Here is a 23,716-nt window from a genome sequence, read left to right as displayed (position 1 = left end):
TAAAAATTCCTTTGGGAGGATGCAAACTTCCTTTCAAAAATGAAATCCATAAATAATAGGTTCTCTGGGGGAGAGGAGGGGCTGCGGGAGAGCTGAAATAAGACTGGCCAGGTGTCAGTGATTGCTGAAGCTGGGTGATGGGTACCTGGGGGGTTCTCTCTCTGTATATATTTGCACTTTCTCATAATAAAAAATTTTAAATATATAGGCTACCCCTTTGTCTCTTCTTTCCTTCCCAGTTTCTTCCAGTCACCCTTCAGGCCTCTCATTGTCTGGTGCTTTGTCTCTGTATCTGTCACTTTCTGGGACTCTCTGAGAACTAGGGGAAAGTTCTACAAAGAAATATTCATATAAACCCTTTATTGCATTTCTTTGAGGGTCCCTCTCTTTCCTTCCCTGGGTGTCTAAATCTGTTTTCTTGTCTTGATGTCTACTATTATTTTGACCTTAAAGTACAGCTAGGAATGCTCAGCTCTGGGTGGTGATTCCTATAGAGGGTACATGTGTGGGTATTTTCTACTCGTGCGTGTCCTCAGGCTGACCTTGAGGGAAAGAGCCTGGGCCAGGACTCTGAGACACTGTGATCTTGGGTGAATCATTTCTCTCCTCCCCTGCCCTGAAGCTTTGGTAGCTTCCTCTACAGAATGGCACCATGCCAACACCCCCCAGACACTAGAGAATGGGTGTGCATGCTGGTTCTCAGGCCTGCTTCCACCTTCCCCATGGCTGCTTCCCATGGACACCGTTCCTTGAGTTCAGGACTGGAGGATTCCAAGCAGTAGCCTTGGTCCCCAGCTGTCTCTGGGGACACTCTCCTTGGGGGGCAGTTGGGCTTTGTGGAAAGACACAGGGGTCACGGTGGCTGGAGCTGGGTACTCTGGCTGGGCACCCTGGTCCACCAGTCAACCAGCCCAGAAGGACAGGCTTAGCCCTGGCCATCCAGTGAAACAGCTCTCCACCAGGGCAAAGAGCTGTGGGCACTGTGGGAAAGAACGGTGCTTTACCGTTGACACAGCATTCTCATTCCCATGGTCTCTTGTATCCCCAGAGAGTAAGGTTCAGAGAGAGGATGCCATGTGTCCACAGTGGCATAAATAATAAACAAGACTCAAATGCAGGTACTAATTTTAAGCTTTGATGATCAGAGGTGTGTCATTAATCAGCCTTTCATACCTGACTGTCTTTATTCCAATTCTCTGTACAGCTAGGAATGGTCAGGTCCAGGTAGCTGCCCTCAGTTAAAGAGGGGGTATGGGAGGTGGTTCATATGTGTCAGAGAGAGATACCATGAAAAAGAAATTGGTTAATGAAGAGGACAAAAGCCCATTTTTCTACTCCCAACTACTCTTAACTGTCCAGTGAGGCAACATCCATTTTAACTACTTTTCATGTAATAAAAGTTAACAGTAATGATAGCTATCATGTACGGAAGGTTTTCCTGAGTCAGACATTACATAGCCTCTTTATAATCATAGATCACTTAGGCCTTTCACAACTCTGCAGCAGGTACTATACTGCTTCTGCCTTACAGATTAGGAAACAGGCTGTGGGAGATTAGGTAAACACCCAAAGTCCCAGCGCCCGTGACTGGTAGAGCTGGAATTTGACCTCTTTTTAGTAATTTTTAAACAAAAAACATTTTCAGGGACTAAACTTAATTATTAAGGCATTGGTAGAGGCTCCATGTCTGGGTCTTCGGAAGGGACAGTGACCTCCTACTCTGTGCTGGTCAGTCCATCCAATCAGCATGCTCAGATGCTGAGCAGCCCTTCCCTGTGAGAAGGACACTGGCAGTGCAGCCAGAGCCCAGGGAGATGACCAGGCTGGAGAAGAGGCCCTGGGAGGGATGCATGGAGGCCCTGAGGGGGCAAGATATGGACTTCAAACAAACGTCAAGAGCCTAGAAGGCACAGGCGGCACCAAGGGCTGGGCTGTGTCCTCTGTGCCCGGACTTCTTTTCTGATTCCAGACCCCTCAGGCCAACTGCTTGCCTCCTGGCCATCTCTTTTTGGATGGGGACACATGCACGCCAAGTCCAGCATGTCCCAACTGCATGCCGCTAACCACCTGATTCTCCCATGGGGTGTCATCATCTCAGGTATGACAGCTGCAACCACCCATTAGTCCAAGTCAGAGAACCAGAACTGGCCTTAACTCCTTCCTCTCCAATTCACCCCAACCCCACGTCCAGCCCAGTCAAGTCAACCTCTCTGACGCCTGCCAAATCCAGCCATATCCCCATACCCACCAACTCGTCCTCCACCATCTGTGCCTGGACTATTGCAGTAGCCTTCCTTCTGGCCTCCTCCCTCTAATCCATTCTCCACCCTGTGACCGGAAGGCCATTCCTAAAATCCACATCTGATCATATCTCTTCCCTGTTTCCTCTTAGTTTTTCCCTTTCTTAGTCCAAGGAGCCCAGGCTAGTGAGAAGTGGGAGAAGGGACCAATTCTCTCAGGCTCTCCAGTTCCATGTCTTCCTGCCCCTCTCTGGCCACCTGTCCTTCAAGCTGCCCCTCTGGTCTGTTTTCTGTCACATGTCTTTTTCTATCCACCACTCTCAGAATCCTCCTTTCCCTGGGCCTCTCATGTTATGCCTGCCTGTGTTTTGTTTTAATGTCCTCTTTTATTTCTTTTTTTCCTCCATCTCATCCCTCAGCATTCTGAAGAGATATAATAGGACACACAGGGGTGAAAGGTCTATTATTTGTTATATTTTGGAATAGCATTTTCAGTTCTCGGATCTTAAATTTTTAAAGATTTGAGTATGATTCTTAATTCCTGCCATCTGGATATTCCTTCCATGTTCTTGCTCTCATATGATCCTCATGACACTGTGGGTTTGGTAAGACAAGACTTATCGGACTTGATTTAGAGAGGAGGAAACTGAGGGTCTGCACCTAAGATTTGCTAGAAACTGCAGATCTAGTACCTGACAGAGGCAGGATTCAAATCTGGCCCTCTAACACCATTCCTGGCTATTTCCATCCACTCCGAGGTTTCCAACTAAAGACAAACAGAAGCCGGCATTCAAGATCTCCACACATAGCTCTTTGCTCTTGGCAGGACCATTTACAAATTAACTATACCTTGCCTTTCTCGGTGTCCATTAACCAACGACCTCAAAGAAGAAAGTTGCCAGGAATATGTGGTCATCCCGCATGACCAGTCTCAGGTCTGACCCTTAAAACTCACCTTGCATTGGTGGACAGCATCTTGGAAGCACTGCAACTCCAGTGAGCAATATGTTGGCAAACGAAGTTTCTCTGAATCCTTTGGGCTCCTCCTGGCTCTCGCTTATAACTCCTTCCCGTGTCTGGTCTTCTGCCCTGTTCTCCTCACAGCACACATGTACCCACACCTACACACAAAATCACACCAGGGAAAGACAAACAATCAGTCAAAGATTTACCAGCAAATTGAAGCAGTGCCCTCTTCCTCATTTAAGAACACTGGTTGCTATTCTTCTGGCCTTCCTGCTCTTAATGCAGGAACTCTGCTTTCATTTCCCTCGCCTGGGCTCCTGCTGTGTCTTTGATCCCCTTCCAAGGGGCCCCTGGGCTGTCTGAACTTTGCCCAGCAGCTGAGGCTCCTTTTGGTAGCTGAAAAAATCATTACGGGCAGTACTCCAGGACTCTGCCTCAACCCAATAAACTAAGACCACTGGTTTCAAGATTTTCCTCTGAAATAAGGCAGTTCATTTGCTGGGAGAAGGGGCTGAGGGTGAGCTCCAAACAGAAGCCCCCCTCGGGGTGGGCTGGCTAGCAGTCCACCCGCCATTCCTGCTTCCCTTGCATAAAGTAAGGCTGCTGCTAGGAGGGATCTGCCCAGGCAGAGTCGGTTCTCCCCCACAGCCCCTCTGTCCACCCCCCACCCCAACATCCAGGAGCAAACATGGGAGCAGGTCTCACCATTGGAATGTGAGCAGAGACAGGAGTTACTTCTGTGCCAAGGCAGTTAGGAGGCGAGTATGTCTTTTCTATCTTCTCTTTCTCCATCCACTGACCAGGCTCTAAGATCCTAAAGGAAGTGGGACCAGAAGGTGGAAGGAGTCTGGGTCCCTGAATGACCCTGTAGGGGAAGCTGTCCTCTACAGACTGTCCTCTTCATGGGCTGCTCTGTGAGCAAAAAATAAAGATCTCTTATAATAAGCCAGCAAAGTGTGGGGCTTGTTATGGTAGCTAGTGTTACTCTGGTTAGCACAGCAGAGAAAGTGGAGGGCTGGTATGTGTGTATGGTCCAAGGCCTTTATTTTAAGGATAAGAAAGCTGAGGCTTAAGGAAAGGAAGTATATTAATGGGATTGGCCAAGCTTCAGGAAGCCTGCCATGCCCACAGAGAATTCCTTCTGATAAGCAGGGGCCATGTGACTCTCTGCCCCAGACCATTGCTCATGGGCCCATGGCCAATCACAATCCATTTCAACTGGTTATCCATAATGCACACTCTGCCCAACAAGAGCAGTGGTGATTAACTGGGCCCCTTAGATCTGCTCTCTCAGAACTCTAGAGATACTGGGAAAGAGCTGAGTAGTCACTAGTGGCACCAAGAACCAAATAACAGCCAGGAAGATGCAGAGACATGAGGAATGGTCACCCCAGCCACGACTCCTGCTGCTGAGGATGTGATGAGCTTACCCAGCTACCAGAATGGACCATGGATCCTAAATGGCCTCCTTGTTTCCCACCAAGTTCCCAAAGCTGAATGAGATCGAGAACCAGGGGTCCCTGACTGTCAGTTCCCTGTATCCATCGGCTCCTGGGCCTGTTAATGGATGGCACTGTCACACTTTTACCACCCAAGAGGCATCTGTAGTTTCTCGCCTTTTCTCACTCCATCCATTCTGCCTCCCAGAGCTTCTGAGCCTTCCCTTTACCTCTATGTCAGGGGCTCGAGAAATGGAAGTGCCTTCTCCACTCTCTCTTTTACCTTCTGCCAGCTTGAAGCTGGTATTGAAATGATGATGTCACAACACAGAAAGAGCCCGGGTCCCAGAATCGATACTTGAGGAGAGCTGACCACAGCTTGGGAATACCTGTTTGAGATTTTACATGAATGAGGACTGAGTTTCTATCTGTTAGAGCCATCATACATTTCAGGGTTTGTTATTGTAGCAGCTAGTCCTTATTTTAATCAATACATCTTCCTTATGATTCACACTGCTATCGTGTCTGTTCCGGCCCTCACCACCTCCTACCTGGGCTATCATAACAGCTTCCTAATGGCTCTGCAGCCTCTAGTCTCCATGCTTAGTGCACAGATACAGCTCCCGAATGCACAGCTCCAGGTGTGTCCTGCCCCTGCAGAGCATCCTTCCATGGTTCTGCACTCCCTACTCTGGTATTCCAAGCCTCCTAAGAAGTAGCCTCAACCTTCCTTTCCAGCCTAATCTCCACTGGTTGCCTGCAAACACCCAAGATTTTTTAAAAGTTGCTTGCCCATCCCTAAACATAGTATCTGTTTTAGCAGCTGGGAAACCACCCTCAATGCTCACTGACACCATTCCAAGGTCTCCCCCAATTCTAGGAGCTAAGAGCAAAGCTCTCTACTGACCAGCCCACAGCATTTTGCCCTTGGCTCAAGCATCCACCTCTGGTTTAATCAGCCTTGATGGAGGGGGAGAGTCATGGAGGCAGGGGACAGGCACCGTAACTGACAAGTCCAGGCCACTTGTGTTTGCCCATCTCTATCCCTCTACTCATGCCTAGAACATCTCCTCCCACTTCTACCTATCAACACTGATTTTGTTCATTAAGTCTTCCTCAAGCATACCATCTGCCATGGTCAGATCTTATTTCTCTTGGCTTCGTCTAGAGCTCCATTATGGCATATATTTGAACCTTCTTCCTTTCTTCATTTAACGCATGTTTATTGAGAAGCAGCATGTACAGTAGTTCAGAGGGTGGACTTTGGGATCAACTCCACCATTTACTAGCTGTGTACGTTACATTGTTAACCTCTCTGAGCCTCCGTTTTATCTGAGCTAAACTATACCTCACATGGACGTGTGAGGTTTAAAAGAGGTAATATACATAAAATGCTTAGAAGGGTGCCTGACACACAGTGAGTGCTCAGTGAGCATGAGCTATTACTAGGCACCTCTACATGCCAGGTGTTGACTGGCATGCTGAGAAGACAGTCACATAACAATTCATTTTGTCCAAGTCCCAGCTCCTCTACTAAATCAGAGAGGCTTGGACCCCGGGACTGGATCTGCTTCAGTATGATGTCTGGGTCACAGAGGAAGCCCATAAATGCCTGTTCAGGAAATTGAAAATGATGAAAGAAAAATGAAAAAGAGGGAGAACTATGAAGACAGAGTACAGTATACTCCTGACTAAGTGCTTAGAAACAAGGAAACACTGTAAATGCACTTCTTCTGAAACCAGGCCCTCTCAGTCACTGGAAGAGGCAGTTCTTGTGCATCTATGCCACATAATTCAGAGAAAGGAATTGCAAAGCTCATTTTCCAGGTACATGGAGATGGCTATCTCTTCCAGGAGTGAACATCTGCCAGGTGCTGCCTGGTTCCCTTGCCCAGACTTAAAAGGATATTTTAAATTCTTGGCTGATGATGGTTTTATTAGAAAAGACAATGTTGCTCACAATTCTACAATCCCTTCTTTCACACCATTAAGGACGAGTCATAATTCACTCTGGGGGTGGTAGCTACTTTAAAGTGAGAGAAAAGTTGAGACATTTGTTTTAAAATGTGTACATTCAGGAAAACCCCATCCATAGTAATAAGGATTCAATTCTGAGGGGCTACCATGTTCCAGATATGGTCTCTTTAGAATTTGGCAGCAACCCCATATAGTAGATTCCTTTTCCCCTCTTTTATGCCTTCTCAGTTTAGTGTTGTCTAGATGGAGACTTTTACACATATCCCTAGAACATTTTAACACTTACATATTTATAACCTGCATGCGTCTTTTTGGATATTGCTAATTTTATCCAATGTATGATACCTCCTTTATTCACCTCAGGGACCTCTCAATATGCTTCCAGAGTTCACGTGGGCTATTGACTAGAACACAGCCCTACAACTCTCCACTAGACACTCCTTCCAGGAGCCTTGTATTGATGCTGCAGTTAGCGGAGAGTGAGGAAAGAGATACTGACTACACCAGAACTCAGGTTAGAAGACTTACCATATTTGAGCCCTGAAATTAGCAGGATTCAAAGCTCTGGTAACATGACAGAAGGAAATTCAGCAGGGCATCACAAAGACATACTTGTTTCCCATGTGTTAACCCAAGAAGAGTTTATCACAGGATAGCCTCTATTTACTCTAAAGAGATATGGCTTAATTTAAGTTTAGAAGCAAAGGAACCCAGATGTTTGTAAAGCCTAGAGCAATTTCTTCCATTTCAATGGCTTTCTGGGGTGGCTATGACTCAACTACAGACTTTCTCTCTCTTTAAAAAGGAATGAAACTGGAGTGTGGGAAGATGGTGACGAACTAACAGGAAGAGCTGAACGCTTTCACAAAAACAACAGAGAAACAGCGAAAAGGTATACAAGTATCTGCTTTGGGGGTCAGCAGACCAGGACAGTGTTATACAACTCCTAGGAGGGTGAGGGACAGAGAGACAAAGAAGCTGAAATGACAAACATGAGTTAACAAGCCCCCATGGCAGCTGAGAAAGACTCCCCTCTCCCACCCCAAGATACTAAGCTGGAATAAAAATGCCTGGCTCACTGCAGCTGACTGAAAGCGAAACAGTCATCTTCCTCCCTGTCAGCTATTTCAAGGGAAAAGGGAGGGGAAGTTGGGGTGCTTTTCTTCAGTGAATTCGGCCAGCAGAGCCTACACAGGAAACATGGGAAAGCCAAGACTGAAACACTTCTGTGGAAAGGTGCACTGATTAGTGCTTTCTGCTGGCTGGTCTGGAAATTGCATGAACAAAAACTGTTCATGGGAAGAGGACTTGGCCCAGTGGATAGGGCATCCATCTACCACATGGGAGGTCCACGGTTCAAACCCTGGGCCTCCTTGATCCATGTGGAGCTGGCCCATGTGCAGTGCTGATGTGCGCCAGGAATACCCTGCCACGCAGGGGTGCCCCCTGTGTAGGGGAGCCGCACGCGCAAGGAGTGCACCCCGTAAGGAGAGCCGCCCAGCGCGAAAGAAATTTCAGCCTCCTAGGAATGGCACCACATACACGGAGAGCTGACGCAGCAAGATGACGTAACAAAAAAGAGACACAGATTCCCGTGCTACTGACAACAGAAGCGGGCAAAGAACACGCAGCAAATGGACACAGACAACAGACAACCGGGGTGGTGGGGGGAGAGAAATAAATAAAATAAATCTTAAAAAACAAAACAAAACTGCTCGCACTCTTTGCATCCAACCCCTGGGAAAAAATCTGCACCCCACTAGTGAGTTCCTGGTTCAATTTTGAAAACTTAAGTTAGGTAATTTTAAAGACCGACAATAAGTTGAACCAATTTTCAAAGAAGAGCTGTGAGAAAAAAAAGGCAAGAGAGAGAAATTAGCCATCAGAGAAAATTCACTAACATATTCTGATGCCTAGACATCAGCAAAAAATTACAAGCCATACTAGGAAAGATGAAGAGAAGGCCCAGCCAAAAGAACTAATCAAATATCCAGAAAAGATACAGGATTTAATATAATTAATCAGTGATAATCATATAACTCTCCTAAATTACTTCAAAGAATTTAAAGAAAATATGACTAAAGGAATAAAGGATATTAAGAAGACACTGGGAGAGCATAAAGAACAATTTGAAAGCCTGCAAAGAAAAGCAACGGACCTTATGGGAATGAAGACATGATGGATGAGATTAAAAATACATTAGAGGGAAACAACTGTGGCTCAAGCAGTTGGGTGCCCACCTACCACACGGGAGGTCCTGGGTTTGGCTCCCAGTGCTCCCTAAAGAAGACGAGCAAGACAGCAAGCTGATGAGGCAGACTGGTGCAGCGAGATAAAACAACTGAGAGACACAGCAAGGAAGCACAATGAGAGACCCAATAAGCAGGGAGTGGAGGTAGCTCAAGTGATTAGGTGACTCCCTCCCACATGGAAGGTTCTGGATTTGGTTCCTGGTGCCTCCTTAAAAAAAGAACAAAGAGCAGACAGTGAACTCAAACAACAAGGGGGAAGGGGAGAGAAATAAATAAAAATAGATCTTTTTAAAAAATACATTAGAGACACATAAGAGCAGATTTGAATTTCTTCAGGACAGAATTAATAATTTCGAAGACAGAACATCTGAACTAAAAAAAACAGGAGAACAGAAAGAGAAAAAAATGGAAAAAATGGAATGGAGTCTCAGGGAATTGAATGACAATGTGAAATGCACAAACATTCACATTATTGGTGTCCCAGAAGGAGAAGAGAATGGAAAAGGGCCAGAAAGAATATTTGAGGAAATAATGACCAAAAACTTCCCAACTCTTATGAAGGACAGAAATGTCAATCTTATGAAGGACATAATTATCAATCTTATGAAGGACATAAATATCAGTATGCAGGAAGGACAATACACCACAAATAGAGTAAATCCAAGACATCTGCTATTCAGAATGACAAATATCAGAGATACTGAGAGAGGATTCTAAAGCAGCAAGAGAAAAGCAAAGCATCACATACAAGGGAACCTGGATGAGATTAAGTGCTGACCTCTCATCAGAAACCATGGAGGCAAGAAGAAAATGGTACGATGTATTTAAGGCACTGAAAGAGAAAAACTATCAGTCAAGAATTCTGTATACAGCAAAACTGTCCTTCAAAAATGAGGATGAGGTGGCGGACTTGGCCCAGTGGTTAGGGCATCCGTCTACCACATGGGAGGTCTGCGGTTCAAACCCCGGGCCACCTTGACCTGTGATGAGCTGGCCCATGCACAGTGCTGATACACGCAAGGACTGCCCTGCCACGTGGAGGTGTCCCCGTGTAAGGGAACCCATGCGCAAGGAGTGCACTCTGTAAGGAGAGCCACCCAGCGTGAAAAAAGTGCAGCCTGCCCAGGAATGGTGCCGCACACACGGAGAGCTGACACAACAAGATGACGCAACAAAAAGAAACACAGATTCCCATGCTGCTGACAATAACAGAAGCGGACAAAGAAGACGCAGCAAATAGACACAGAGAACAGACTGTGGAGAAGTAGGAGCCTGTGACCACCCCCGCCCGAGAGGGAAATTCCACAGCCCCCTAACCGCATATATCTCGCTTCTATAACAACTTGCTCAACTGTAAAACCTTATCTCAAGGCCTCCTGTAGAACGTGTCATCAGCCCCTAGACCAACCTGGCTCAGACCCTTATAAATAACAAAAACTCCCCAACCGTTTATCTCCCCTGATACAATTCCCAGCGCTTGATTAACCGCAAACACCTGCTTCTGTACATGCTTGCTTGCTGAGCTATTGCCCCTGCCCTGAACCTAAAAGCCTATATAAGCAAACTCCCCCCATGACTCGGGGCTGCTCTCCCCTCTGCATAGGACGAGGCAGTCGCTGCGCGGCTAATAAAGGTCTCAATTGGAACTTTATTCAGAGTCTGAGTCTGGTCTATATCGCTAGTCTATAACATTTGGAGGCCCCCAGCGAGATAGATCGACAAGATCCCCCACTCCAGCGGGGTTGATCTCCTCAGACTCAGGGAGACAGATATGTTCTGGGGACGGGCTGGCAGTCTAGGGGAAGGCCTCAGAGAGACGTTCCTCCACCCCAGACGTCGCCCAGCCCTGGAAATTGTCTCCACCTAAATTCTATCTGGAGAGCGTCAGGAGTTCCTGGGCCCAGGGTCAGCAAACGGGACATCCTTTAGTAAGTCTGTTTTCTGGAAAACCTCTGCAGAGTATGTAAATTGTGGGGAAGTGGACGCAGCAGATAGATCCCACCACCAGTCAGAGCGAGACATCGCTCTTGACTCCGGTTCAGGTTGTCTGGTTTGTCTCTTCATCTGTCTTAATTGTTTGTCTTTCTGTATTTCTGTTCTGTGTAATTTGTGAAGAATTATGAGTCAATTGTAAACTGTGTTTCTGCTAGTTTGTTGTAATTGTTCTGAATTTATCTGTTTGTTCAATGTCAGTGTGTATTTTGATAACTCCGGATGGTGATATAAATTAATGAATAAGGATTTTTAGGAGAGCTCTATTCAAATGGCCAAATATTAAATGAGCGCTTATATTAATACATAAGTTTTAATGTTAATGGGATTTCTACAATGACAAAAATTGTAAGTCTTAACAAAATTCCTGTGTCCTTTCATTAAAAAATAGTTCTTGCCTAAATTAAAATGAATAGTTTCTTTTTCCTTACAGAATAAAATGAACGATGTGAAAAATGAATATTAAAGAAAGTTAAAAATTTGTGGAAATGCTAACTGAAATTTAATAAGTTTTTCAAAAAGGTGTGTTTTGCCCTAAAATAGGATGGCTAATTTTTATAAACTTATGAAACTTAAATGCATGTGGTGAATTGTAGAAGATATTGTGGTAATTTTAAGTAAGAAAATGTGTTCTGTGAAATAAAATTTGTCTTAAAGTGATGTGGGCTATGGGTAGGAGGCTCTTTGTCTCTTCAGAGATAACTTTAACCTAGACTGTCTGTCCTGACTTGTGGGTGTGGGACGGTAAGAGGCTGCAGTCCTGCTCTTGGTGACCATGGCAATGACTCCAGTCCCCGGAGGCAATTTAGCAATGCAAGCTCTATATACATACCAGTCAGTCCAGGGAAACTCTGATGGTGGTAATGCCAAAACTTAAGGGAACTTGGACTTGGCCTCAAATAAAAAATATAATATAGCCTATGCATAAATTCAAAATCATCTAATTCTATATCCAAATGTGCCTAATCTCTAGAAATCCAGTTAAGTAATATGGGCTTTGAATTGTTCAGAAAAGATGTAAGACTGAATGTGTATTCAAAGTTGCATCCAGACGGAATGTGGGTAAGATGCTAATTCAAGCTCACCTGAAGTGTGAGTGATATGTTAACTGAAAACCTACCTGGTACTCAGGCAAAGACTTAACTAACAAAGAAAGTAGTTTTCTTTGATTAAAAGCACCATTTAACTCCCCACCCTGTATAAAAAGAACTTAAAAATCTTGTTCGGGGGCTCGGGTTTGAAACAGAAAGCACGCGAGTCCGGCCAGCCATCAATAAACCATTTTTCCTTCTCAAAATCATTCCTGAGTCCTGGCCTTTCTGTACGCAAATAATTGAACCTCTCTCAAATTCTACAACAAAAGTAGTAAAATTATAGTCTATATAGTTATAAAGAATTATAAGAAGTTTAACGAAGCATTGTTTAAATTAAAGTGTTTAAATGGCTAAATCCAGAAAGTCACTATTAAACAAAAACTGAATTAATAATAATAATAAAAGGTAATTTTATAACAGGAGGGCTTGTCGGCGGCCAGCCTCCCCTGCCAACTTGCTTCTGGGAGACTGTTTTTGGTATTGCATGCTACTAAGTTTAAAGTGAAGAAAAGTTTAATGTAAATGGTAATTATATGTTATAAGAGGTTTGCCTGGTAACTTGTGTATGTGGGATGTGTGGAATGTGTTTTTGTTGTTGGGGAAACGGGAGAAGATTTTGTCCTGAAATGAAATGATTGATTATTGGGAACAGTAAAGTGTGAGACAAAGCCTGGATGAATGCTGAAAGTGTAGAAAGTTTGTGAAAGGGAAATTTTTGTAAGTAAGGTTGAGTGAAATTTGGTGGGTCTGTCCGTAGAGTTTTGAAGAGTTTAGTATCGAGTAGTGTACTGATGCAAGGTTGGAAATTTTGTTTTTTCTCAAAATCTCTCAAGTCATTAGTCTGTTTTGGTAAAAGTTTTCTGAATAATCAGTAAACAAAGAAAATCTGTTTTATCAAAATAGCTTCTTGTGCTTTAACCTCATCATTTCCTCAGTGTTTGAGGAAGAAAAGGTCTTATCTCTTTTAAAGGAACATAACGTTCAAACCTGCTTTCTCAAAATCAAATCCTGAAAAGTAACTTTTTATTTCAAACTAATTGCGAGAGATTTGTTCTTTTACCTTAAAAGAAAAATTAAAGTAATATTTGAGTTCATTTAATATGTTATAAGCTGAATGAAAGGTGTTTAAAAGTGTTATAAAATTAACAGGTTTTTTTCTTTAACCTTCTGTTTAAGTTGTATAAGTAAAAGGTTCAAATGAATACTTAAGAGTGTATAAATTCACCAATATTTCAGCATAATATTAAACAGAAGTACAATGTGGTTAATTATGGTTTTAATTATTATAAAAAAAGTATGTGTCACTTTGATAACAACCTGTTATCATAAATTAAAATAACAACACTGTAGTATGCAGCAGTCCAAATATTGCTAGTTTGTTGCAAAAAAGTTAATGTCCGGCTGTATCGCTATCACTTTGTTTTAAAACTTGCTAAAACTTTCTTTAGTGTCTTCTTGGACAGGTCAAGCCAGCCTGCATTCCTCTATCTGTGAAAAACCCAACAATGAAATTTTGCAGTGCTTTTTGGGGCTATGTGCATAGCCCAACCATCTCTCCTGGCATGGTAATAATAATCTGGCTGTGTAGAAAAATCTGTGGCTAAAACCCTACTGATAATGTTACTAACCAGTAATCCTTTTTTTCAAAATTAAAGGAAACATCAGAGACAGTAATATCTTATCTTAAAAGCCTGAACTACGCAAACAATTAGAACAAGCTGCAAAATACCTGCTGCTCTATCAAATTCTTGTTATTTGGTTGAGTAAAATAAAACTATACTTTCTGCTGTAATTGATAAAGTACAATGTTTTCTCATGTTAATAGAATTTGTAATATTAGTAAAATACTAAAAATCTTTCATCCTTCATTTAGCTCAAATATTGAAGCCATTGTTTGTATTAATTGAGAAAAAATCCTTCATAAAAGTGAGAAAACCTCCAGCAAGCTGCTTTAAATGATAGAAAGAAAGTAAATTGTGGACATTAACTTAGCCTATGAATTAAGTGTAGCAAGCATCAATATTTGGTTTGAGTGGAGTTTGTGACAAAGGCAAAATTCTTAACAAGTACCCTTTGGGTTTTCATCACAATTCTAGAAAAAAGCCAAAAGTACAATGTAAAAAAGCAATTATGTGCAGCATAAGAGGTCCTGCTAAAAGTGAAAGATTTAACCCAATAGTGTCTAGTCACTCTGAAAACTGCCATCCCTATCCAGGGGTGGATTGCAGGTACTGAAAGCAAGACAGAAATAGTAAACTGTTGTAAATCACCCTAAAATCTATGAAAGAACATCCAGGATGCCTGCTAGTAGTAGCAAGTGACTGTCTATCATGTCCCTGCCCACCCCACTAACATTCCTTTTAAAACTGTTAATGCAGATGCCTTTATAAAGATCCAGGGCCCTACCGCTGAAACCTGGAAAAAGGAAGGGTGGCTCCACTGAAAAAAAACAGGCATCATGAGTACCAAACCTTGTGGTGCCTAGCCCAGCAGTTCTAGCTGCCTGTTACTCGCCAATGCCAGTAACTAACGTCGAGTCCCTCCTGCTCTAGAGAAGAATGAGCCCTCGGATAACCCATGGCAATTACTGCCATGCGTCACATTGGCTTTGCAGATTCTGGAACTGTGAGCTTGCAGCTTGTGTCTGCCTGCGGGCTTTGGGCCTGTGTGCTCTCTCCTTATGCTATTGTAGCAGGAACTGTTAACATTGCAAAGAAAGGTAAATACTGGCCCCTTGAACTAATAGCACTCATAATCATGAACTGCAAAAGAGTTTGTGGAAAATATTTCTTGGAATTGCCCCTCCGTATGAATGGCTGAAAAATATAAATAAAATAGAACAGTATTTAACCCTTAAACATATCATTTTAAAGCCTTGTTAAGGATCCATGTGTTTTCATGACTCGTAAAGTAACTATTAAGAATAACTCATTTTTTAATGAAAATGGTGCCTTGTATACATATCTACCAGAAAGTGTGTTGCAGGATAGAGAAACAATAACGATAGCCAGAAGAAGAAAAGGCATCTGGATACCTGTGAGAATGATGCGGATTTGGCAGTCGTCTCCTGAAAGTCAGTTATTGTACATATGGTACAAGAATTCTTAAAACGGACTAAACGCTTTATTGGACTGCTTATTATAAGCATTTTGAGACTGATTAGAATCATTACAGCTGCTGCTACTGCTATGGTAACTTTACGTTAAAGTACAGACTCAACAATACATGGCATGATTAGCATAAAATGTTAGTGATTTATGGCATAGCCAAGATCACATTGATAAACAGTTAAATAATTGAGTTAATGAATTAGAATTGGCTGTTTTGCATATTGAAGATCAATTGTATAGTTTAAACTTGTTTAAAAAATTGAAGTGTAATTGGAATGAAATTTTCTGTATAACTCTGCATGTAATTCATCAGATATAGTGTAGAAAGAGTTGGGAATAATTTGTTCAGCCATGAAAGTAAAACCTCTCTGGAAATAGTGGAATTACAAAGGAAAATATTTTTAAAAGTCTCAAAATCAAATTCATGTAGCCAACAGTAAGAATATTTTCTCAGATATGATTTCACATATTGCAGGGTTTAACCCAGTTAATTAGTGGAGGTCACAGCATTTCCTGTCAGCTTTGAAAATAGGGCTGATCATGTTTGTTCTGTTGCTCATAATTTTCACCTGTGCCGGACAGTGTTTTCAGAAAAAATTGCAAAGAATAACAGCCATGGGACATGTAAGTGATCTGGTGCTGGCAAAAGCACTTCAGTAACTTCCTCTAGTCGAAGAGCTTGGCCGGTAGCCAATGACGGGTAAGACTCTCAAAGGAGGGCAACCTAAGACAGGCACAGTCACCTCGACTAAAACAAAAAGGGGGAAATGTTAAAAACTGAGACATAGTGGCCCATACATTACCTCTCTGAAAAAACTGAAAGAGAATATCTTGAAACATCAAGTCTTAAGCACCACTGGTACAAGAGGGCCCCAATCCTAGTTCCCCTTCTATTGGGCTGAGCATTGCTGGGTCAACCACGGTAAGATCAGCAGCTCTTGTAAAAAGTCACTCTGATTTCAGCCAATTGTCAGCCCTAGTTACCCAGGACCTCAAGAACCTTAAATATCAAATTTCACATTTAAAAGAGGCACTTGATTCCTTAGCTGAAGTAGTCCTCCAGAACCAGCAGGGACTGGACTTATTATTCCTCAAACAAGGAGGCCTCTGTTTAGCTTTAGGAGAAACTAGTTGCTTTTATGCTAACCATTCCGGCATTATTAAAGAAAGCTTAAACTTAGTCTGGAAATGATTTTAAAAAAATGAGAAAAGGCTCAGTCAGCTACCAAAAAATTGGTATGAAAGTTTATTTAATTGGTCCCCATAGCTTACAACCCTTATCACTGCCCTTTCAGGCCCCTTTCTTCTCCTATTATTGCTGTTAACCTGCAGCCCACTCATAATCAATCGTTTAGTTCGATTTATCCGAGAGAGAGTGCAAACCATTAAGCTCTTAATCCTGAACACCCCATACCAAAGCTTGCCAATGCAGGACACTGGAGAGTACTCAAATTCAAGGGTTTGAATCTCCCCAAAAGAGAAGTAGGGAATGTGGAGAAGTAGGAGCCTGTGACCACCCCCACCCTAGAGGAAAATGCCACAGTCCCCTAACCGCATATATCTCACTTCTGTAACAAGCTTGTTCAACTGTAAAACCTTACCTCAAGGCCTCCTGTAGAAAGTGTCGTCAGCCCCTAGACCAACCTGACTCAGACCCTTATAAATAACAAAAACTCCCCAACCGTTTATCTCCCCTGATAGAATTCCCAGCGCTTGATTAACCGCAAACACCTGCTTCTGTACATGCTTGCTTGCTGAGCTATTGCTCCCTGCCCTGAACCTAAAAGCCTATATAAGCAAACTCCCCCCGTGACTCGGGGCTGCTCTCCCCTCTGCGTAGGACGAGGCAGTCGCCGCGCGGCTAATAAAGGTCTCAATTGGAACTTTATTCAGAGTCTGAGTCTGGTCGATATCGCTAGTCTATAACAAGACAACCGGGGTGGGGGGAGACGGGAGAGAAATAAATAAATAAATAAATCTTAAAAAAAAAATGAGGATGAGTTCAAAGTCCCCTCAGACAAACAAAAACTGATAACATATATTACAAAAAGACAAGATTTGCAAGAGATACTAAAGGAGGTACTACAGCCTACAAAGAAAAAATAAGGTCAAAAGATTTGGAGAAGTATTTAGAAATGAAGATTATTAGGAAGGGTAAACTAAAGGATAAGAAGATAGACAATAGAATGATATGATGAGAGCTGAAGGACACAGTGGATGAAGTAAGTAATGCTTACTGAATATTAATGGATTGACCTTCCCAATCCAAAGACATAGACTGATAGAATGGATTAAAAAAATATGAACCGTCTATATGTTGTCTACAAGAGACCCCCTCAGATGTAAGGACACAGCCAGGTTAAAAGTGAAAGGTTAGAAAAAGGTATTCCATGAAAATAGTAACCAAAAAAAGAGCCGGAGTAGACCAGGTAAGTGTAAAATAACAACTTTATAGTATATGAATAATAATTACTCAATCCAACTGGCAAATTGTTCCTGTGATCAATATTCTATAATTTTTTTCAATACAAAATAAACACATGCTTTTAATTAAGGAGAACTGGAGAAGAGAGATATTTTTGGATACTTCAGTTTTCTTTAACCCTTTCTTATTCATACTCTTTAACTGAAATAATCTATCTGGGTCAATAACAAATTTGCATGACTACTGTTAAACAAGATTTTGAGTTTTTCTGCTTCATAAAATTATGAGTTGGCAAATTGTTTTCTGCTGTAGTTCATTCCAGTCAGATGTGAAGAATCCCCAAATAGAAATTTGATTATCTAGAAAGAATTATGGTCTAAATGGAAATTAAATAACTAAACCAATACTCTATTTCATTCTTAGAGACTATTATGTCCAATAGTTAGAGGTATAATATAAAAATTAGAAATATGTTATAATTAATTTCTATTATATTTGAATTATTATTTACATTTATAAATGTTTGTTGCTATTCTATTTTTTTATAATTGATTATATTAAATCTAACCTGGTCTCATTTAAAAAAAAAAGCAATGAAACCAACCTACTCCAAACCTGTCCCTCATCTGTTCACAAGAGCCAAGGCTTCTCTTCCTGGGAGAATAAAGACAAATTCCCTAGCCAGATGTTCAGTGCCCTCTGTGATCTGGTCCCAACTTATTTTTCCAGACTAGATTCAACTCTGGATAAGCCACAGGAGAGCTGGGACCAGACTGTCAGGACCCATTTACCCCCCTCACTCATTCATTCCTGTCAAAATATTGACAAAGCACCTAGGTGCCAAAAACCATCCCTGAGGATAGATGCCTTGGGGATACCCTTTGTTCCTTCTTTCCAGGCAGGTCAAGATCCTAGCTAAAGCAGTGTTTTAGTGGAGAGTTTTGGTGTTTTGCAGTTTCAGAGAATGAGGGAAGATATTACAAGGACACCAAATATCAGGTGGGACAAGGTACTGTGATGGGGCTACAGAGCACACAGAGGCCATTTCTAGAACACGAGCTGTAGGATCCTTTTAAGCTGTAAGACTGGCCCTGCCCAGGAAAAAGAGCCCTGTGCTGAGACACCTAGAAAGTAGGTCCTCCCTCTGCTGTGCCCCTGCAGTCCTGTGTGACCTTGAGCAGCCCCGTCCTAGCCTGTGCTGCAGTCTCCTCCTCTGTGAAATGAGGGTATCAGAGGTGGTCTCTAAAGACCCCTTCTCCCTACCTACCCCAGCTCTGATGTCATTCCTATGAAAACTTCCCTGACCTCTCTCACCAGCCCTCACTGCTTCGGGCAGACTCCTACCTCCAAGCATTCAGTGATTACTGGATATATTTCTGTTTTCTTGATCAAGAGTTTCTTCTGCCAATATTTTAACTCATTCGATCATTAGGAAATATTGCTTAAGGTATGAATAACACGTCATTTCTAGATCTGTATTTCCGGCATTGTCCAAAAGGTGGCGATCTCTACAGGCAGCCGCTGCCCAAACCTTGCATTTTGGTGAAAGCTGCTGGGAAAAGACACTGAAGGAAGAGAGAAGGAGGAAATACTTTCCTCAAAGACTTACCCTCTAGCTCCCCAGTGAGTGTGCTGTCCCCTTCCCTTCCCCCATAAAGTGTCAGTCAGTCAGACAGCAATATGGACCTGAGCTACCATGGCCAAGCCTGGGTTCCACCTTTCCAAGCTCAGATGCTTGCTGGGCAAGGCCTGTATCTGGCCCCCGCTGGCCCCTCCAGCCTTGCCCCCCAGGCCTCCCCGGCCCCACTCGGCACTGCAGCCGTGCTGAGCCTACTCCTCTCTCCCGGATGGGCCTGCCTCTCTCCGGCCTTCGTGCCTTCAGACACACCGTTAACTCCATCACTGTCCTTCTAGGCCAACACCTGCTGGACCTTCAAGACTGTTAGGAGAGGCTTTTCCCAGAAAGTCTTTCTAGACCGTCCTTCCCCAGCACTTCTCTAATGTAGCATTTATTGCACTGAAAGATGGCCACGTGCTTCCTTTACCTCCTACAGGCTGCCTTGCTGAGCCCACAGCAGCTGCTTTACATCTTTCTTCAGGAAAGCAACGAGGTGGGATCACTCTAATTTGAATTGGGCCCTGACTGCCAAAAACCCCACTTGTGAGTGTGGGCCACAGTGGTGTTTTGGGTCCCCAGGAATTAACATCCACTTCAGAGCCAGGGACTCGTAATCCCTGGCCTTGGCACTTCCTTTTCCTAAATGCATCGTTATTCTAGTAAGGGGTCAGAGGTCCCTTTGAAGAGGGCTTAGAGGAGGATTTACAGCACAGAGAAAAGGACCTGGTCTCCCTTTCAAGCAAGGGGCTCTGGGTTTGGAGTCAGTCTGGAAACTGGGTAAAAGTCCATAGTTCTTCATGATGGTGATTCAGGTCATATTTCTAAACATCGGAACTGGAGGTTTTCTTGCTATATCAGGCAGATAACATTTTTATAGGCTGCTCATCTATTTAATTCCTAGGGACACCATGGCAGCTAGCCAATGCCAAAGAATCTCTGTGTGTCAAAACACTGTGACGACAACTTCATTTCACTGTCCACTGTGTATGGTTATGTTCCCCACTATGTCTATGGCATATAAATAAATTTGATTTCACCCAGAGTTGTATTCCATCCTTCTTGGTCTAAAACTCTTAGAATTCATTCCCACACATATTCCCCTGGTTTCTGCAATCTTTTGGCGTAAGAGTTATATCTTCCCAGGTCAGACTTTGGACCTCCCAGCTCGCTCAGGTGGAGATCTGACACCAGAGTTGGTTGGGGTAGGTCTTAAGGAGAATAGCTACCCCTTACAAGGTAACTGCCCTGGATGAGCATATTACAGTCTTCGAGCAAGGAAACATGGATCATCTTACACACAATAGGCAAACTTCTTGCACTGGCAAGGGAGGGTCAGGATGGCTCTTAGCTTCATCTGAACCTGCCCAGATATCCCCATCCTAAGTCTCAGGTTCTCACACCTTCCTAATCAATGCCCTAACTTTCACACAAGAGATTGGCAAGTCTGTGAATTCAACTTAAACATTGTAATTATGCAACCCACCCAATTTAATTTTGTTTAATTTTCAGCAATATTGAGCCCACATCTATAAGAAATATTTTTATTTTAGCAAATAAATTGATATTAATATTAGAGCTTATTTCTATTTAAACTTTCTAGTTCCCTGAGTGTGACTGTCTTTCAGGGTTGTTAGCTGGGACCACTCCCAGCATTACCTCACTCAGGGGCCAGTCTGGTAACAAGGAATTTAATATAAAGAATTGTTAACTAGGTTTCAAGAAGGTAGCAACCGCAGGAAGCAGCTGCTTCCAATAAGCCTAGGAGAGCAAAGAGAAAGGTTGAAAGTATTAACATTTAGAAGCAAGTAGGAGAATATTCTTGGAGCTGAAACTCAGACATCTGCAGAGGGTTGCTGCTCAGCTGGTGCTGGTGTCTTTGAGTTTGGAGAAAGGCCCTGGGATGCTGGAACACTGTCCTGGGTGGGCCTGAACTTCAAGATCCTGTCAGCACTATGCAAGCCCCAGAATCTCCCATCAGCAACCAGCCTCCCAGCAGCTGCTCTCTGCCAGGCCTCCCCAGGCTTGCCCTACACTTGCACAGCCCAGGGTCAGACAAAGTTCTCAAGGGGAATTTCCATACAAACTTGCAAGGTTCACTCCCTGTGGCTGCTCATTCTTTGTGCCCTGCCTCCTCCTCAAATCCCATTTGCCTTAGCCAGGAACTCAAAGCTCTGCCTTCTCTGTCCATTGAAATCTGAGCTTTGGGTCTGGGCTGCCTAGAAAACACCCCCAGAGAGAAAGCCAAGGCAGATGTGGGGGTCACATTCTGTGCTTCCCCCTCTGGGGGATCACAGCCCTGTGTTGGATCACTGTTCAGTGCCTGCAAACTGTGGTTTTATTTTTTTGGTCAGTTTTTGGAGCTGTTTACAGCTGGAGGGCAAATCCTGTCATCCTTTCTGGCTGCCCAGCCTCTGAATTCCCATCCTTGCAGAGATCTATGTCTTGCTAAGTTCCCTCTTACACAGTATTGGACTGAAAGCTGCCCCCCTGGAACAGCTTTCCCCCCTGGACCATTCCCCCATTGTGTATGGTGCTTCCCTCCAAAGGCCACCTCTCCCTCTACTCTGGAACTGGAGACAGGGATTTATGCTCTCTCATCCTCGAGAGCCTTCTGTGAAGAGCTATGTTTGACATTCAAACCCATGGCCCGTTTGTGGAGAGGTCTCCGCTGGCCTTAGTCCCTCTCCTGGCCTCCTCTGCAGGAGTAGGGATTGTCTGCCACTCGTTCATGGGAGGAATGAATGAAATCCGGCATTCACACCCACTTTGGCAACTGCTGGTGTGTATGCATCTGCTCAGAGTGGGGCACCAGCTAGCCTCCCCTGTGTGCGGACTGTGACCATGGCAGGTGGAAAGCCAGCTCCTCCTTGCTCTTAATTGCTCTACCGGCAGCCCAGGTGCATGGAGGTTCACCACCTGGCAGACAACAGAAGCACCTCAACCCCCTTCTCTGCCAAGAAAATTCAGTCCCCACATTTTCCCCATCGTCCTACAGGACCCACAAATATTGCTCAGTGTTAACGGGCACTCTGAGAAGCAGAAGGGAAAAGAACCGAGGTATTGACTGGGCTCTGAGGCTTTGGGACAATTTTTAAAAGGAAATGGAGGCTGATCACCTTCAATGCTTTGGAATGTTTTCTCTTTCCAGATTTTGAGACTTTAATGCCACAGGTTCAGTGTTAGAATTCTGCTTTAATTCTTAAAGCGTCACTGTGCATATTTAATGCACACTCTACCACTTACAAGATCACATGTAAGTGTGCCTCTGTACTGATTGTGTATCCCCTGCCTTGGTTAGGCACACATTCATTTCACAATAATGATATCATTCAGTTACTGCTCTTTCAGTGTTTGCATAAAATACAGGCAAATCATTCCTCTATGGATTATTTGCCAATCATGACCATGCTCTGTCCAGCCTGGGTCTCAAGTGTGAGGCTCTATCTAGGAATGGTGGCTCAGTTTGAGGGATTTAAGGGTCATTTCACCCAACCCCCATTTGATGCTTTGACACACCTCCACACTCCTTGCCAACGCTTGTCCTTGAAATCCTCCACTGACGGCGCTCACTACCCCTGGTGCAGCCCATTCTCTATGGACAGCCATGGCCATGAGAAAATGTGAACTCCCTAGGAAAGACGTCCCTGACAAGCAGCATGGAATTTGTTTAATTTATCCCCTTTGTTTTCAAATCCTGCTTGTTCGTTTACTGTGACTGTCTCTTTCACATCATTAAATAACTTTAAATTTCTGAGTGTATACACATCCATATATTTACAAATATGCCACCACATCAGATGTGTTTCATAATTACTATTTTTCACTACATATTATAAACATCTTTTCATTTCCATTAACCTACATCTCCTTCCTTTTTTTCAACGTCCAATCTATTGTTGGATATAGCATAATTTATTTAACCACAGCCTATCCATAAGCATTTAGGTGGTTTCTGATTTTTCACTATAGTGACCAACTCCAGGATGAAATCTTTGCACTTAGTGATTATTTCCTTAGGAGAGATTCAGAGAAGGGCATAAGATGGCCAAGGCGCATGAATACTTTAAAAGGCCATTCCAGGTAAAGACAGTGGCCTCCTGGTTGAAAGTAATCACTAATAAACACTTAGACCATGCTGAGTGCTTTACTGATGCTATTATATTTAATCCTTACCCTACTATCACCAAATCTGACCATCCCATTACTCGGTGGAACTGCTTGTAAGGTGAGAGCTGGAGCAGGGCCAGCACCTGCCCCAACTCTGACCACATAATGAAAGGGCCTCACAGGGCTTCCTTTCTGAGGGTAAGGGAAGGATGCAAAATGGAAAGGAACTGAGCTTGAAATGCAAAATGGACACCACCTAAGACACTGTAGCTCATCTTTCCAGGCTCTAAGAGGCTTTCTCCATTAAAGGGAATTCAGCAAAGGAAGAAAACAGCACAGGGCACTTGGCCACATACCAAATTCCAGCAATGAGGACTCCTTTGGGTTTCTTGTCTGGGTCCCCTACCAGGACTGGGACAAGGATGGGGTAAAGCAGAACCTAGCCTGCAGCAGGCCTAGGGGCCACATGAATAAATAACTGACTGCAAGAGCCTGC

The 23,716-nt window shown here is 43.4% G+C and overlaps 1 protein-coding gene and 1 long non-coding RNA gene across 8 annotated transcripts in view; one reads left to right on the top strand and one right to left on the bottom strand.

Annotated features, from left to right (window-relative positions):
- Nucleotides 1-23,716, bottom strand: part of LOC101437252 (stimulated by retinoic acid gene 6 protein-like) — an 87,560-nt gene that overhangs the window by 62,440 nt on the left and 1,404 nt on the right. For 3 of the 7 annotated variants that reach the window (XR_188147.3, XM_071216870.1, XM_004457234.5), the window contains exon 1: nucleotides 3,196-3,556. Coding sequence is in view for 5 of the 7 variants with exons in the window: in XM_071216870.1 (XP_071072971.1) it covers nucleotides 3,196-3,215 (20 nt within the window). In the remaining 2 variants the exon portion in view is untranslated. Of the gene's footprint in view, nucleotides 1-3,195; nucleotides 3,557-3,911; nucleotides 4,119-23,716 lie in introns of those variants that run through there. The other 4 variants (XM_004457232.5, XM_058302097.1, XM_071216869.1 and 1 more) reach the window with 4 other exon arrangements.
- LOC131279483 (uncharacterized) lies at nucleotides 1,678-10,525 on the top strand. The gene is made up of 2 exons (XR_009186856.1): nucleotides 1,678-2,098; nucleotides 7,428-10,525. It is a non-coding gene; the product is annotated as an uncharacterized lncRNA (long non-coding RNA).

This window comes from Dasypus novemcinctus, chromosome 8 (assembly GCF_030445035.2).
Source record: "Dasypus novemcinctus isolate mDasNov1 chromosome 8, mDasNov1.1.hap2, whole genome shotgun sequence".
NCBI lineage: Eukaryota > Metazoa > Chordata > Mammalia > Cingulata > Dasypodidae > Dasypus > Dasypus novemcinctus.
Note: the sequence above shows the minus strand (reverse complement) of the source record. Positions and strands in the feature narration are given on the sequence as shown.